This window comes from Centroberyx affinis, unplaced genomic scaffold (genome assembly GCF_046629955.1).
Source record: "Centroberyx affinis isolate AG114_WGS23_722 - 3 ecotype Tasmania unplaced genomic scaffold, CSIRO-AGI_Caff_v1 ptg000563l_1, whole genome shotgun sequence".
Classification (NCBI taxonomy): domain Eukaryota; kingdom Metazoa; phylum Chordata; class Actinopteri; order Beryciformes; family Berycidae; genus Centroberyx; species Centroberyx affinis.
The window spans coordinates 80,001-95,339 of record NW_027279206.1 but is presented as its reverse complement, the minus strand read 5'-3'; the positions used below and the strand labels follow the sequence as shown (position 1 = coordinate 95,339).

Sequence of the window (15,339 nt, the reverse complement as noted above, 5' to 3'; positions counted from 1 at the left end):
AAGAATTTCCTACCAGTTACAGAATAAGCATAAATAAAAGTCATGCATTAATTTTTGGATCAAATATTTTTATTGTGCTACTTCAAATGAACATCATATAAAAAAAGGTTCTCTAAAAAAAACTAAATATTCTGAGTAAAACAAAATTGACCGGTCATTATTATACGTTGGCAAAGCAATTACGAAAAACATAATTTACAAGTACAGAAATGCCCTGAGAACAGACCAGGTCTTGTATATTTTCCAATGCCAGTGATTACAGGGCAGAGTGAAGTAATTTGTTATGTATGAAAACATGACTCACCTGAAAGTATTTCCAGTCTAAACTCTTAGAACCAGATCATAGCCTCAGACTAAACAGACATGCACTTGCACCTACGCACACGTATGTGTGCACACACACCCTCACAGAAACACACACTAGTATTAAACATAGACGGAGACGCAGTGTCTTTATCCATGAAATCTCTCTCTGTCCCTGTTGCCTCACCTCATTTCACTCCAGGAACACAGACGGAGGAAAGTTATGGGTAAGGTCCTATCTGATCAAAGCAGTAGTGCAATCACCAACACCTACTGAACGACTGTGTATCATTATTGGGAGCAGGTTGTATGGTTAGACACATATTCATACACACTAGCCACTTCTTTAGACTTCAATGAATAGTACTGCTGTGCTCTAAACCTTGCCAATTGGCCTCAGCTATTGAGTAAGTGCAGCCTTCTGGTGTTCACACTGCTGAGTGAGGCTGTACAGTCTGTGTGAGTTGCTGGTGATTTTGCAGCGTCTCTTCTCCTACAGAGGGAGAGGAGGTGAGTGCTGGATCCTTGTGAGCCTCCTGTGCCAAGCTCCTGTCATCTCCGTCTGCAGCCGACAACCTGGGAAAGAAAGGAAATGTAAATTGGAGCGTTACTGAACATTTGGTAGTCTACAGTCTACAATCCTGCGTATCCATCTGATTTGAAGATAAACATAAACGATTGTACATCCATTACAGACAAATAATCCGGTTTTGATTATCTTGCATGGTCCAAAAGCCAAAGAAATTCAAAACAGATGTGTAGGTACAGTATGTGGCAGGATTGTCCCCAACTAATGATTGACTCTTAGCCAACTATCAACTTTTTAGAAAAGAGAACGTTGTTAGATATGACCTTTTCCATGCAATTCTAAAAGGACAAGAGGACAGAGTTCAAACTAGATTATTTTAATTGGAAATTACATAATAAAGTGCACAAAGTAAAGCCAGATTACTCTTCTCTTCTTTGCTGACTGATTGTTCACTGCAAATGGCTCTGAATTGTCCAATTTCCGATGTTCCAGTTTCTGTTGCTTATGGAGAGCCACAAAATTTGTCCTCTGTAATGGATGTGATTTAAAATGTAGCTAAGTACAATGATTCAGTAAGAATGTACTTAAGTAAAAGTAAAATTACTGACTTTACTCAAAAATACTCAAAAAAGTACACAAAAAAGCTATTCAAATACAGTAAATGTAATTAGTTACTTCAACCCTTGCAAAGTGGTCTCCTGAAAACTAGTGTTTATCAGACAACAATGTGCATGCTGTGTGAATACAGTGATGCCACAGATGTGATCATTTTCCATGAAATCCTGAAAAAGAAATTACAATAATTAAAATAAACAATAATTAACTAAGTTGACTGAGACGTAAATGCACAATAGAGGTTTTGTATGTAGATACATAGCACACCACACATTCTCAATCTGGTCCCTCAGTACAGGGAAGCCTGTCTGTTGGGACCAGTAGTGTGTGGTTCTGGTTCTGGATCGGTGGAGAGTGAACTGAACTCCTGTTCCTGCTGAACTGAGCCAGTGGTTCTATAGGACTGATTATCAGCTCAGTAGGCACAGGAGGCCAAGCCCAAGTCTTTTCTTTCTATCTACCGATCTCTCTCTCTCTCATAAAGCAATCATTGGCTACCACTTTTTTTTTTGCAATGCCTGTAATGAAGCAAAATACAACGCCAACTCAGGATGTGTATCAGGAAGTGTCTCTGGGCCAAACCCATGAGAAACCACACTGGGTCCATTTAAACTGTTAGGACTGCTGGACGACACTAGCTGGTGAAAATGTGTGATTGACATGGAGGAAACCTCACTGCCAGTGTCAGCCAGACCACTGCTGGGTGACTTGAAGAAGCTCAGCTACATATAGCTATAGTTGCATATAGCTATAGTTAGCCAAAATTGTTGGTATATTGTCGGTAAAAAAAAGGCTAAGGGACTATTTTAGGAATGAAACCAGTCATAAAAAATATCTATAATTTCCTCAAAATCAAATCCCAGCATTTTCTCTCAGAAGCATGCATGCATGTTACACTACTGAAAACTCAAAACGTTGCTGACATATACTTTGAAATACAATGTAATCCAAACCCTGGAACAGCTCCCCAAAATACACTTGACATTAAAGAGATAATCAGTCAAGTTTACTTATAGCATGAAGAAAAGAGGGTGTGGGCAGTGTGGGGCAAAAAAGTTTATTTTTGGTGTCTTTATACAATGTTGCTTTATCCTTTGATGTGCAGAGCACCATTTCCTTCCCATTAGAGTGTAATAAATCACCTTTTAGATACGGGCTCTGATGGCAATTCCTCTCTTTTACAGGCCTTTGATGGTCATTACTCTTTTAACAGGCCCTAAATATAGGTCTAAAAATGGCAGGCTCCACATGGCCCTCATTTCTAATTCACACATCTGTCCTCGTTTAGTCGCCATTTTGTCGGCGTGAATATAGAGCGCTATAATACCTCCTCACTGTTAATATTCTGATTTGCCAAAAGGCTAGAATGACCAGTTTTAAAATACATTCTCAACCATCTGTCACTGTTTTGATTAGGGACCTTTCAGTTCAGAACGATAAGAGCTTTGCATTACAATTAGCTGGTATAAAAGTTGATTATGAAATATGTCCAGTATAATACGATGGCTGATACCCGAGTTCATAGCAAAGTTTATAGAATAGTCCGTTTTGGTGGGTCAGTATTTGAGACTTACTGGTCTCAATCATATATCATGATTCTTTCCATGCAGACCTGCTGCAGAGTTGCTGACAACTTGGATGTTGGCTAATGAGTGCAGTTGGCAGGAGTTTGTTTTTGTGAGAGACTTTTTGTTTGTTAGAATGATGTATAGGGAGATTGTTGTTTAATAGTGTCAGTCTACAACAACTGCATTCCAAAACATATTCTATTTTTAGGGTAATTCTGGACAGATCCAGAGTTGATGACATTTTGTTGATGACAAATACACAGTAAATATAAACTTGCATGTTAAACCTGCTGACGTTGCTGAGAATGTTGTTTGTCTTGTAAGCAGATGCCATAGTTTACATCGTTTTGTTAACCTCATCTTGGCTAATTTGGGAACCCTCCCACGGTACACTCTGTCACACATGCAAACAAAGCGTGTGGTGTAACCCAATTGAGAATTCCTGCTTTCGTTTATATCAGTGGGTGTTTTACAGATCACAGGTTTCTGTTTCTCCTATTTGAGACAAGACAATGTTAAACTGAGGCGTATAGCAAGAAATAAATCCACTGTAGGAAAAGAATACTGCGCCAATAAAATGAGATTGACATCCCTAAACAAAGGCCAGCTCCGATCTCTAAAATCTTAACAAGATTTCCATCGTTGAAGCCTCAGCCTTGTTTTTCCTTCACAGTGTGGGAATGTGTTCTATGAGAATCCATCTCCTTTATGGATCTCTGTAACTTGGCTACCTCAGGCTGAGATTAGATCAGAAATCAATACATATCAACCAGGGATGCACAGATGCCCTTTTCACTGCCAAAATGATACCAAGTTCAAAACCCGAAGTGCTTTAAGTGCTTAAAGGATGATTCTGAGTACTGATTTGCTGCAGGCCCTGTTGAACTTTTGTGATGAGTGTTTTCAGATACCACACTGCATCTCAAAACTCTTACTGCTGGGTATGTCAAACTGTTCACTGAGCAAGAGTCAAGAGTGCCTGCTGCAAATTAGAGAGAATGATCGCAATGTAGAGGAGGATGATGATGAGGATGATGGTGATGATGATGGTGGCCACTGCTCCAGGACTGATGGAATGGCTGTCAGCAGCATTAGCGGCGTTCGGGTCTCCCCAGGCCTCATTAGTACAGGAGCTACAGTCAGCCTGTCTCTCTCCTGAGGTATCTGGCTCTCACCGTCACTAACACTACAGAGTGTGTACCCAACATCATCCGCAGGAATGGCTTTCATAGTGCATAACCAGAAAGAGATAGACAGAGATAGGCAAAGAACAGCAGGAGAGAGAAAAAGTAAAGGCGACCAAAAAGGGGGGAGGAAATAGAGACGGAGGGAGAAAAGATGAAAGGAGGAAAAAGAACAACAGGCAAAGCAGGAGAGCGTAGCGTGGAGCTAATTAGTAACATTGCACAGCATTTCGAATTTGTGAGGAGGCATCGGTTAAATTCTTGCGAGTGAGAATGTCTCAGTGGAAAAATTGTTAGAGATATATACAAGAGACAGACTGGAGGGTGAGAATAAAATGGGGGGAGAGAAGAGAAGAGAAGAGTGGTTCGGTAGACCGGAGTGAAGCAAAGGTGGAGGGGAGAAAGGAGAGAGAGAGGGAGGAGAGGAGGGGAAGATTAAGGGCGAAGAGTGAGGAGATAAGAGGGCAGGTTGGAGGAAAGGCCAGAGAGGTAAGAGGAAGCAGGGTAGTGGAGGGAGGACAAATGAGTGAGAAAGGAGAAAAGAAGGGGGGGGGGGCTGTAACACAGAAATGTCTAAGCACACGCTAGACAAGTGAGCTGTGAAAAATAAGGCTCAACTATGTGCACACACACGCACAAACGCACACACACACACACACCATTGTGTAAATCTACAGCAACATGGGACGAGTTGGACCCCAGGGTCTCTCTCTCTTTTCACCCATTTACTGTTGTTCTTTCTTTCTTTGTCTGGTTGTCTGGGTCATGCTCTCCTCAGGGGCAGAACTTAGCCACTGTGAACAAAGAGGAGATCAATCACTGTTCACCAATCAGCTAAGCTCTGTACCTGGCTGGAGAGAGGTTACACAACCTGTCTGGCTGACTGACACACGCACGCACACACACACACACACATTCTTACAAACACCCACGCGCGCACATCAGACCCTCTGGCACCCACATCATCCTTTTTTTTGTTCCGTACTTCCAAATCATCAACTGCACTCGACCAGGGCCTCAACCACAAAGAATCACACACTCTTAGATAATCATGTCTTCTTTAGTTTGAGTTTCTGGGGCGTGTGTGTGTGTGAGTGTGTGTGTGTGTGTGTGTGTGTGTGGGGCCCCTGGTTGCCATGGCAGCCGGCTGGGTCAGGGCTGTGTGGTAATCCCTGGCAATGTGATTTTATCATAAGTCACAAATCAGCACGCCAGGAACCCTCACAGCCCAGACATGAAAGAACAAGATCTTCTCTCTCTCTCTCTCTACCTACATCCCTCCGTCTATCCCCAGTCTCTCCGCCAGCACGCCACAAACCCACAAGACCCACAACTAACTTTCTCTCCTCGCTCTCTCGCTCTCTCTCTTTCACTCAGCATGCTGACATGAAAGACCAGACCTGTAGATCCTCTCTCCCTCTCTCACTATTTCCTTGGTTACCCCTCTCCTCCTCTCCCATTCGCCACGCTCGGCTACACCGGCGATATGCCCCTCATTAAGCGGATCAAGAGGGATTCCAGAGGCATGTACCGGGGGAAGAAAAGAACGAGGGAGCGAGTGGGGAGGAAGAAAGACGGGGAGAGACCACCCTTCTCCTTTAAAAACACAGAGCAGGGAGCACACCCTGACAGACATGTTGTTTTCAGTTAAAACCCTCTGAGCCCGCCTCAGCCTAATCCCACTGTACTGTGCTCTGTGTGCGTGCGCGTGTGTGTGTGTGTGTGTGTGTGTGTGTGTGTGTGTGTGTGTGTGCAAGCATGTGTATGTGAGTGCAAGCGTGTCGGGGCTACAGGCAGGAGTACTCTACTTAAGAAAGGACGATGAGGGAACACAAACCGAGCAGTGAAACATAAATCCATCTCCCCACAGTGCAATATGAAAAAACAGGGAGGGCGATGGTTCATCCATCATTTTAATTGGAGAGCGATTTGGATCTGAGCTGACTTGACCAGCATGATCCATTGATGTTTACAGAGGCTCGTTTGGTTCAAGCCAACGGGGAAACAATGGCAAAAGATGGGAGATTAATCTCTAAAACGCTCTTTTCTATTCTTTTCTTTTGCCATTCTATTCCATTCCCTTGTACTTGTATTGAGACTCCACAGGGAGGTGGAGTGAGGGAGTGAGGGATGATGACAAGAGATCTGCGGGCACAGACAGATAGGGCAATGTATGTGTGTGGTGTGTTGTGTTGTGTTGTGTTGTGTGTGTGTGTGTGTGTGTCAGAGAGATTTATCAGGAGCGAGCCAGATGCCTGGAAAGCCTTTCACATCCTGTGCAAATGCATAAAGCTGTCTCTTTCTGTGTGCATGTGTGTGTGTATGCGCGTACGTGTGTGTGTCTGAAGATAAAAGCCTGTCTTGTAGTGGCTTGGTCACAGCCTGAAAAAGGATTTAGCACTGTAAGTCACTCAGGTTGATGTGGACAAGTATTTAGCAGTGCCTCCTGACACATCCACTGTCTACCAAGGTCACTGCAGTCTTATATGGACTAATACTCACCGGATGGGGACATACTAGATAATAACATGGCTAGTGTTTTTTTAAAGGCTAGGTCTGGACCCAAAGGTAGGTCATGAAGAAAGTAGAATAGTCCCCCAAACTTATTCTGGAAAAAAAAGATTAGCCATACATGCATTTTGCCAAAATCTTACTTAAAGGATAAGGCCGGTGTTTTTTAATGCATTGCTTACCATCAACAAATCCTATGAAAATAACAAAATCAGCAATGATTTTGTTTTGCCAACAAGTCTCGTCCATGTAGCCGGTGCCCAATGAAGCCATGTCCCAGGAGCCATAGAACTCCATTGTATTAAAAAAAAGATTAAAAACACATCAAAGAGCCATGCCGTTGCTCTGGGCAGCATATTTCATCATCATGATGCACCGGACCAGCCGACTTTTTCCTCAAACAACTTAATAAGCCGGCTGTAAACACTTTGCAATCTCAGGAAAGTAGTTCCGTAGCACCGAAAATAGTCCCCGGCGTAATGAAGAATTTGTTCCCATTTTAATTTAATTTGGTAATAACTACAACAGCCTGAGTTTTCGTGGTAACAGTTAGCGATTTTTAACATTGAAACTATGTCTTTGTGAGCTGTATTTCAAGGTTTTTAGCTTACAATTGGAGCCAATGACTTCTGGGTGATGGCTAAAAACAGTACATGGGAAGTCAGAAAGTAACCTGAGTAGAGCAAACGCATTGTTGATTTTGTTATTTTCATAGGATTTGTTGACGTAAGCAATGCATTAAAAAACACCGGCCTTATCCTTTAAAATGCATGCAAAATAAGATGCAGTTGGCTGAAAATAAAAACAAAAAGCGGAAGGCATTTTAGTTAGATGTTTCCAAAAATATAAGTTTAGAAAGGACAGACCATATTATTAACCAGGTTAATTGTACTATTCTGTACTATAGCATCCTATTCATAATATACTAATTTATTGTTTCAAGTTAACAACAGCTTAGAGTATAGGATAGTTCGATTACAACAGTTAGATTGTCAGGAGGAGATCAGTTTAATGGCCTGCTCTCATCATTCAAAGGTTAGAGTAATGGCAGGACTCCTATGAAAAGATCACCACCTTCAAAGAGACTTGTCTTCCCTCCATTCCTCCCTTCCGCTCTTTTTCTTCCTCCCTTTTCTTACTTTCTGTCTGTCTAAACCATAAATTTCTCTCTTCCCCTCATTCAGGAGGGAAGTGACCAATAAACCCCTCACTGTTTTGAGAATCCCAAAAGCCCAGTGGGCACACACACACACACACACAGAAAGGAGGAATTTCAGGGTAAACAGTGTAAAAATCGCCCCACTCAAGAGGAGACTCTCCTGAGCCCCTCAGAAAACGCTCGCTGACCCGTTCTCTCTCTTTTTCTCTCCTCTCTGTCTCGTTTGTTTGAGGAACACATTCCCAAATTCCTTCTCTGACAAACACATCCTGACGGCGCTGCTGTGAAACCACGGAAAAGGCCCCATTCTGAGTCTACACACACACACACCACACACACACACACACACACACACACACACACACACACACACACACACACACACACACACACACACACACACACACACAGTGGGCTCAGAAAGGAATGTGCAGTCTAGGTAGCCAAGTGACTCGAGGGTGGACTGTCCAGGATCGATCCAACACAAAGGTTTCTTTTACAGAGGCCATCTCAGAGTAAAAGAGTTAGATAGCAGATCAACATATTGTATTTCTAAAATGTAGAAATGTTTAAAACAAGACGAGCAGAAGATGAATAACAATCGGGCTGTTTCCAATTGCCATCTCAAAGGCCCATGTTTAAATGATTCTGAACAGTAAGTATCACGTAGGATTTTCTCTTAACGTATCTGTGAAACACTGCTGCTACATTCTACAGCATGCAAGCTGCTTTATATTGGTGTTTCCTTACTTCTTTTCCCCACAATGTTTAAAGTGAAACTCACCAGCCTATTGAAAGGCATTTTGCTGCAAATTGAACTCTGGATATGGAGCAAATGAAAGCCCCGAGCAGATCACCGGGGCTACTGTTCCATAATCCTACACAAAGAATATTTAAGTTACTGATTCAGCTTAAGTTAAATGCCCCAATTTGAGCAGAGGGACTTTTCAGTTCTGTGCTGACCTGGGCCTGTCAATATAATTCCATATAAAACACATTGTGCCTCTGATGAAACGATAGCTCCCCCAAGAGAAAGGGAAGTTGAAATGGGACTTGACACTTATTGTTGATTTTGGGATAAAAAGGAATGAAAGTGCCAAGGAAAGGGAAATTAAAGTTTGCTTTCATTCACTTTGTCGTCACCAACTGAATTTAACCGGGGAATGAAATGGACACAGAGGAACACAATATGCCCACACTGTGACATTAGATGAATGGAACAGATAGCAACCCTGTTTTAGCCAATGACAGTTCAGAATGAGATTCACCTGCGATGTCATAAGACCATCTTCTCCACCACTTTGCGTGCTGATTGGTCCATCTCTTCCTGGACCAATGAGAGACAATGCTGGGCCAGAGCCTGCTGCTTTGCGTTTTCCTGTACCATCAGCTCCCCGTACAGATACACACCCATGGCCTGGAACACACACACACACACAATCAATTGATTTAAGTCTTTTCTCAGTCAGAATATACTGTATGTTCTAAAATATGTGTGTTTTTCTTTATATCATACAGGATGAATGTTCAACAGTTGTGTGTATTTACTTGGTCATGAACCAGGAAGTGTTCCACATCTCTGTAAGCCTTGGAATACCCATGTTTGACCACCAGCTCACACCAGCGGTGCCTGACCTGAGAGAGAGAAAAAAAAATGGAATAAGAAATACAAATATGAAGTTAAAAGGGTAATTTACTCTTCAACACAATTCACTTTTAAACACAATTCACTAACCACTAACCATTTGTCCTGCAAAATCATACTGTGTCATTTTCTTTATTAATACATTTGACAGGTGACTTTTCTTTCCCCTGCATGTGGAAAGAGGATCATAAGCCTTGCACCAAGCTGAACCATTTATAAAACCGATTGTAAATGATCCAAATGCAGGATGGCGTCGATGGAAAAATACATCAGCTTTGATTTGATCAGTTCCTAAAAAGATGTCATTGTGGAAGACAGTGACAAAATCTTATTCCTGTGATCTTGGCCAAATATATGAACATGAACAAGTCCCAATGCCAGTAACAAAAGACAAAAGACTGACGAGTTGAGAGAAATAGCTGGAAGCTGCTCCACTGATAATGAACAGATTTATCGAGGATGTTAGGATTAAACTGATGTGAAGGAAAATAGCTCAATTTAAAGTTCATCATGATTAAAAGGCAAACCATTTTTCTTACTATGTGCATCTGTGTGTTCACAATAAGTGTGCATACGTGTGTTTGTACTGTATTTGTGTGTGTGTGGGTGTGTGTGTATGTGTGTGTGTGTGTAAGCCGATGCCTGGCCTTTCTCCCAGAGGATCAATAGGAGCTCTGTTGCCGCGGTTACAGGGGAGATCAGAGACTGGTTCTGTCCCCGCCTCAACCATCATCCCCCATCATCTGTGGTGTGTGTGCGTGTGTGTGTGTGTATGCGTGCATATGCATGTGTCCGTCGATGCACTCTTGCATACTTCCAAGTGTGTTTGTGAGAGAGTAGAAGAAAGAGAAGGAGAAAGAGGGAGAGGGATGAAAAAGGCAAAAGAGCGATAAAAAGATGAAGATGGAAAATGCTTTAAAGCACTGTCAAACACTTTAAAGCCCGGCAGTCTTCCCTTGGCTGTTTTTTTCCGTGGGTGTTCCAATCTCCTCCATAACTATCTCCACATACTCAGGATAATAAACTAGTCCTTTGGGGAGTACAGTGACCAAGCGTGGGATTCTTTGGGATTGATTCTCTTAGCCCGCGACAGCTCATGGGTTGGATCTAACTACAGTGTTGTGTTGGCTTCATATTCAACATTTCAACAGCAAAGTGCTCTGCTTCTATAAATGTTAAAATGTAGCTAAGTGGATCTAGCCAAGTGCTGTCCGTATGTGCACACTCTTCTTAATGGGAGCTTTTTGATTGTCAGTTTGTGTGTGTCTGTGTGTGTGTGTGTTGTGCCCGGAGAGTTGTTCTGCCTTCCACTTGTTTATGCAGCATTAGAAAGGAGACTGAGCAACGCTCCATTGACGACAGCCACATTTGAATCCACCCATTACCTCTGCAACCTGCTAAATAAACATGAGTTTAATTGGCCTCAGAAGGGCTTTCTCTTCTCCTCTTACTCTCTCTTCTATCCCCCTCTTCTTTCCGGCCGTCTGCTCTTATCTCTCTCTTTTGACAAATTAAAAAAATCTCCTTACGTCCATGTTGTCTTTTCCACTATTATTTATTTCCACACATACCGGAAGACTTAAAAAATCCCAAAGCATGCATGACAGAAAGTATAGGGCATCAGTTAACAGGCTACTCTCCCCTTCGCCTGCATGGGAACAAGGATATGTGTCTCTATACTGTGCATTCATGAATGTGGGAGTGTGTGTGTATGTGTGTGTGTGTGTGTGTGTGTGTGTGTGTGTATCTCTGTACCCTCTGGTGCCAGCCCTGCCCTTCTGGCCTGCGTAGCCCCAGCAGCTGTTCCCTGTGCTGGGTTACATTCCTGGGGAGAGCCCCGGGGCGGAGCAGCTGCCTGGTGCACCTCTCCTTACCTCCCCTTTACTCTCTCTTTCCTCCCTTCCTGGGCCCCTCTCTCTGACAGCACATGCAATTACACAGCGACATTCCTTCATTTATTACTGCTCCCCCCCCCCCCCCCCCCCACACACACACACACACACAAACGCTGCAAATATTCACATATACTGTATGTGTGCTTGCACTTACCATGATCAACACACTCATGCATCTCACACACATACACACACACACACAAGCATGCAAGTAGTGCGTAGTGCAGATGCGCTGGTTTATGTGACGTGTCCACATATACCAGCATGGGCACTTGACCTGCTGTCTCATATAACACTGCACCTTCAGGCCCAAGTGTGGAAAAGTACTGTAAACAGTATGTCATCCTTAACCTACTGCAATAAGGAGTGAAAAGCAGCATGTGCTGTCGAAACTAAAGCATGCCTCAATGTAGCGTACAGAACCTGTACTATAGTGGCAAGAGAGGTCATTATTCATCCATTCATTCGTTCTTTCTTTCATTATGTTTGTTTCTTACTCCAATACCTTTCATCTTAGACACTCCTTGGTTCAATCTTAATTACCCTTTTTTCATTTTCCTTTGTCTCCTCAACTCCACGTGTTACCAGACAGAGCTTGATGAGGTCCAGGGATCGGAGGGGTAAACCTAACGTAGGCAGCAAGAAGCCACAATGGTACAATATGTCCTGTGTGCTTGACCGACAGATGGCCTTCGACTACACACACACACACACACACACACACACACACTAACACAAGTGCACGCACACACGCTCACGCACGCACAGGCACACAGTATCACACATCACATGAGGCTCATATGAAAGGAAGTGAGCCAAAGTCACGCACTCCCTCTCATACATGCAAACACATGCTCCTGCTCGCAGACACACTCACACACGTATTCATGGTCACTCACACCGTTCACACAGCGGTCCCACTGCACGCATATTCGTGGTCATTCACATATTTCCTGTCGCTCTCGCACACATATGCACGCAAAAACACACACAGAAACTTTAACTAATGCTTGCACGCTATTCTCCACACCACATTAAATTCACAAACTCCTTCACAGCTCTGACTGAGATACAGTATGTACAATACAGCATTAACTGGTGGGGTAACAGTTTGTAACAGCATGCCATACCATATAGGGGATACACAATACAATCGCCATAATATCTCAAATGAAGACAAAGTGATGAGAAGTTAGCTTATTAATGGATTAGTCTAGGCTAGCAATTCCTTTCTTCAATAAGATGGACTGAATAGATGAAGAAGAAAATATCTTGTTATTGTGGCATGAAATCTTGATGATAATAATTGTGAAAGATTGTCACTCAGTTGACGTTAGCCGTATGCTACAATGACAGATAATACAATACATCTTTCAGGTTCACAATGCATGTTGTGTTTTGTCTTATCACAATACATTGTGAGTTGATGTATTATTAACTGCCTTTCACAAACATAAGAGTCATTCTTATAATCCAATATTCATCCACTCTGGAAAGCTCTCATTCTCTATGAGGTAAACAGTCCGGGTCCATAGAGGCCACCCTGCACTCAGTCCTGTATTTATCCAAGACTTTCAAACAAATTCATCATCAATCTTCTGGAGAGGATGTGGTAACAGACAAAGAAAAGCTAAGTAATGGGCGAGAGAGAGAGGGAAACAGAGACAGAGGGAGAGAGCAAGAGAGGGGGAAATGGAGAGAGAGAATAAATGGCCACATTTATAAGGAGAGACGTAGGTGATTAACCTCTTCTGAATGAGATTACTAACATTAGGGCTGGACCATTGCCTTCAGACAGGTGCGTGTACATGTGCACGTGCATGTGTGTGTGTGTGTGTGTTCGTTCACATGCATGAGTATGTGCATAATGGCCCTGTATATTTTTAGCAAACACTGAAAGTTTTTCCTGGAAATTGCAAATGAGAAACTCCTTTGGTCTGCCAGGCAGCCCGACTACAGAGGCCAGGGAGGGACATTCTAAAACTGAACCTGGACCCAAGGCCAAACTCAAAGTTGTCTCAGTTCTGTAACCACAAGGTTGAATGAATTACATTAAAAACAACGCAACAACCTAAAGAAGTGAGTACTATGTGTTTTTGTTTTGTTTTATCCTTTTCAGTTTTCAGATTCCCACTAATGAATTGACAGAAACACTTTCAAAATTTGAAATTAGAAGCAAAATACTTCTTTTGTAAATCTGTAATTGAATGAGTAGTCTGAGTATTTGGAAGGTATGTAAAAATGTCTTTAAATATTAATTTAAATGTCTGGATTCAGTATAACTTTAGGGGCACTGTACAATAGAACATCTGAGCTCTCTAATATACATTAATCCCCCAACAAAACAGCTCATATAATTAATAAGCACTCGTAAAAAAGGAAATATGTATCAAATTTTTCTTTTCAAGACAAGGCATGTGTTAATGATGGAGGTTAGCGTGGACAGTTTACAGACTCTACCACAGCTGTGTTTTCACACTCACGCTTCTGCACTCGGAGGCAACACGGTACAGTAAAGAACTCTTAAGCCGTCAACACACACAGCTGCAGAACACAAACACACACACGCACACACACACACAAACATCATTAAAGTCTAAGCCCATAATAGTACCATTAAGGAACTCTGCGCTGTACTAAAACATGAAGAGAATACTTGGGGGATTTAGTCAGTAATGGTGCCTGTAAAGAAGAGAGCTGCTATTACAGCAGAATTTACTACACACTACTAAGCCCTGTGCCTTGGGATGGGAAGGGAGGGGAAACTTTTTTACTTTTTATTATTGGAGGAGATTATGTAGCAGAATCTTTATGTGCGTGCGTGTGTGAAAGAGAGAAAGATGTATATGCTGACTTGTCTGTGTACTTGTGTGAATATATGTGTGTGTGAGGTGTGTGGTGTTACCTCAGCGTCTTGTTTCTGAAGGTTGTAGGTTCGCTGCAGCATGCACAGTGCTGTCACACTTAGCTCCGCCTCCTCTAGCAGGAGCTCCAATAGCATCACTAGTTGGTCTGATGTCACCTGAGCAACAAAAAAAAAAATAGGGACGAGGGTTAATAGTGTCTACCAATACAAGCACTCTCATAAAAAATACATTAAGGCATATTATTAAATACTATGTGCAAAAAAGTCCCATCATCCTGTAATAAGCACACACATCTGCAAGTATTCATTACACCAGCAACTTCTAAACTAGCAAAATTATCTAGACTAGCAAAATTCTACACATATTGCATACTGCACATCCACCCACAAGCACATTTACATTTACATTTACTTCATTTTCTGCAAGATTCATTTTATTTTCAACACTGGGAAGGCTTGATGAAAAAACACATCAATATCCATCAGGCAATTAATACAGGCTTTCAAACGGAGCCAACCGCAGCATAATAAAACAGAGCTGAAAATGGTTATTAAATAAATATGGTAAAGCAAGTGAATGTGTTTTCCAACTGGGAAATATTAGAAAAACATCATTTGAAAGGCAAAAGGATGTTGTTGATGTTGATGTTGAAAAGATGTTGGCAGGGGAAAGTTAGGATTTGGTGGAGCGTGGGGGGGGGGTAAACAGAGTTTGAGGAAGAAATGAAAAGTGAAACAAAGAGAGGAACAAAGAGCGATGAAGTTGTCTCTTTCAATAATGTCCTCCTATTGTAGAGCGAGAGAGCAACACTGTTGGAAAAGCTTGCCGCAGCTGAGAGACTCATATCACCAAAGAAAACGACATCTTTTAGAACATTTTCTCTTTGCAGGTTGCACGACTGCGATGAAATCCCCGACTGCAGCGGTGATGATGTGAGACTATTGAGGGAAGAAGACGTGCACAGGGTTGTTTCCAGGAAATGAGAAAGACCCACGGTTGTTTCTTGGAAGCACATGTACTGATTGTGTTATCCTGAGGTAAACCAAAAAGAAACAACCCGTCT

General features: G+C 42.3%; 1 protein-coding gene across 1 annotated transcript in view; it reads right to left on the bottom strand.

Annotated features, from left to right (window-relative positions):
• Nucleotides 1-47: 47 nt before the first annotated feature.
• The window catches only part of aopep (aminopeptidase O (putative)), a 70,504-nt gene continuing 55,212 nt past the window's right edge, over nt 48-15,339 (bottom strand). Inside the window, exons 14-17 of the mRNA XM_071518317.1 lie at nt 14,315-14,431; nt 9,418-9,504; nt 9,138-9,286; nt 48-879 (exon numbers count right to left, since the gene is read on the bottom strand). Of these exons, the coding sequence (XP_071374418.1) occupies nt 9,146-9,286; nt 9,418-9,504; nt 14,315-14,431 (345 nt within the window). The 3' untranslated portion in view covers nt 48-879; nt 9,138-9,145. The remainder of the gene's footprint in view (nt 880-9,137; nt 9,287-9,417; nt 9,505-14,314; nt 14,432-15,339) is intronic.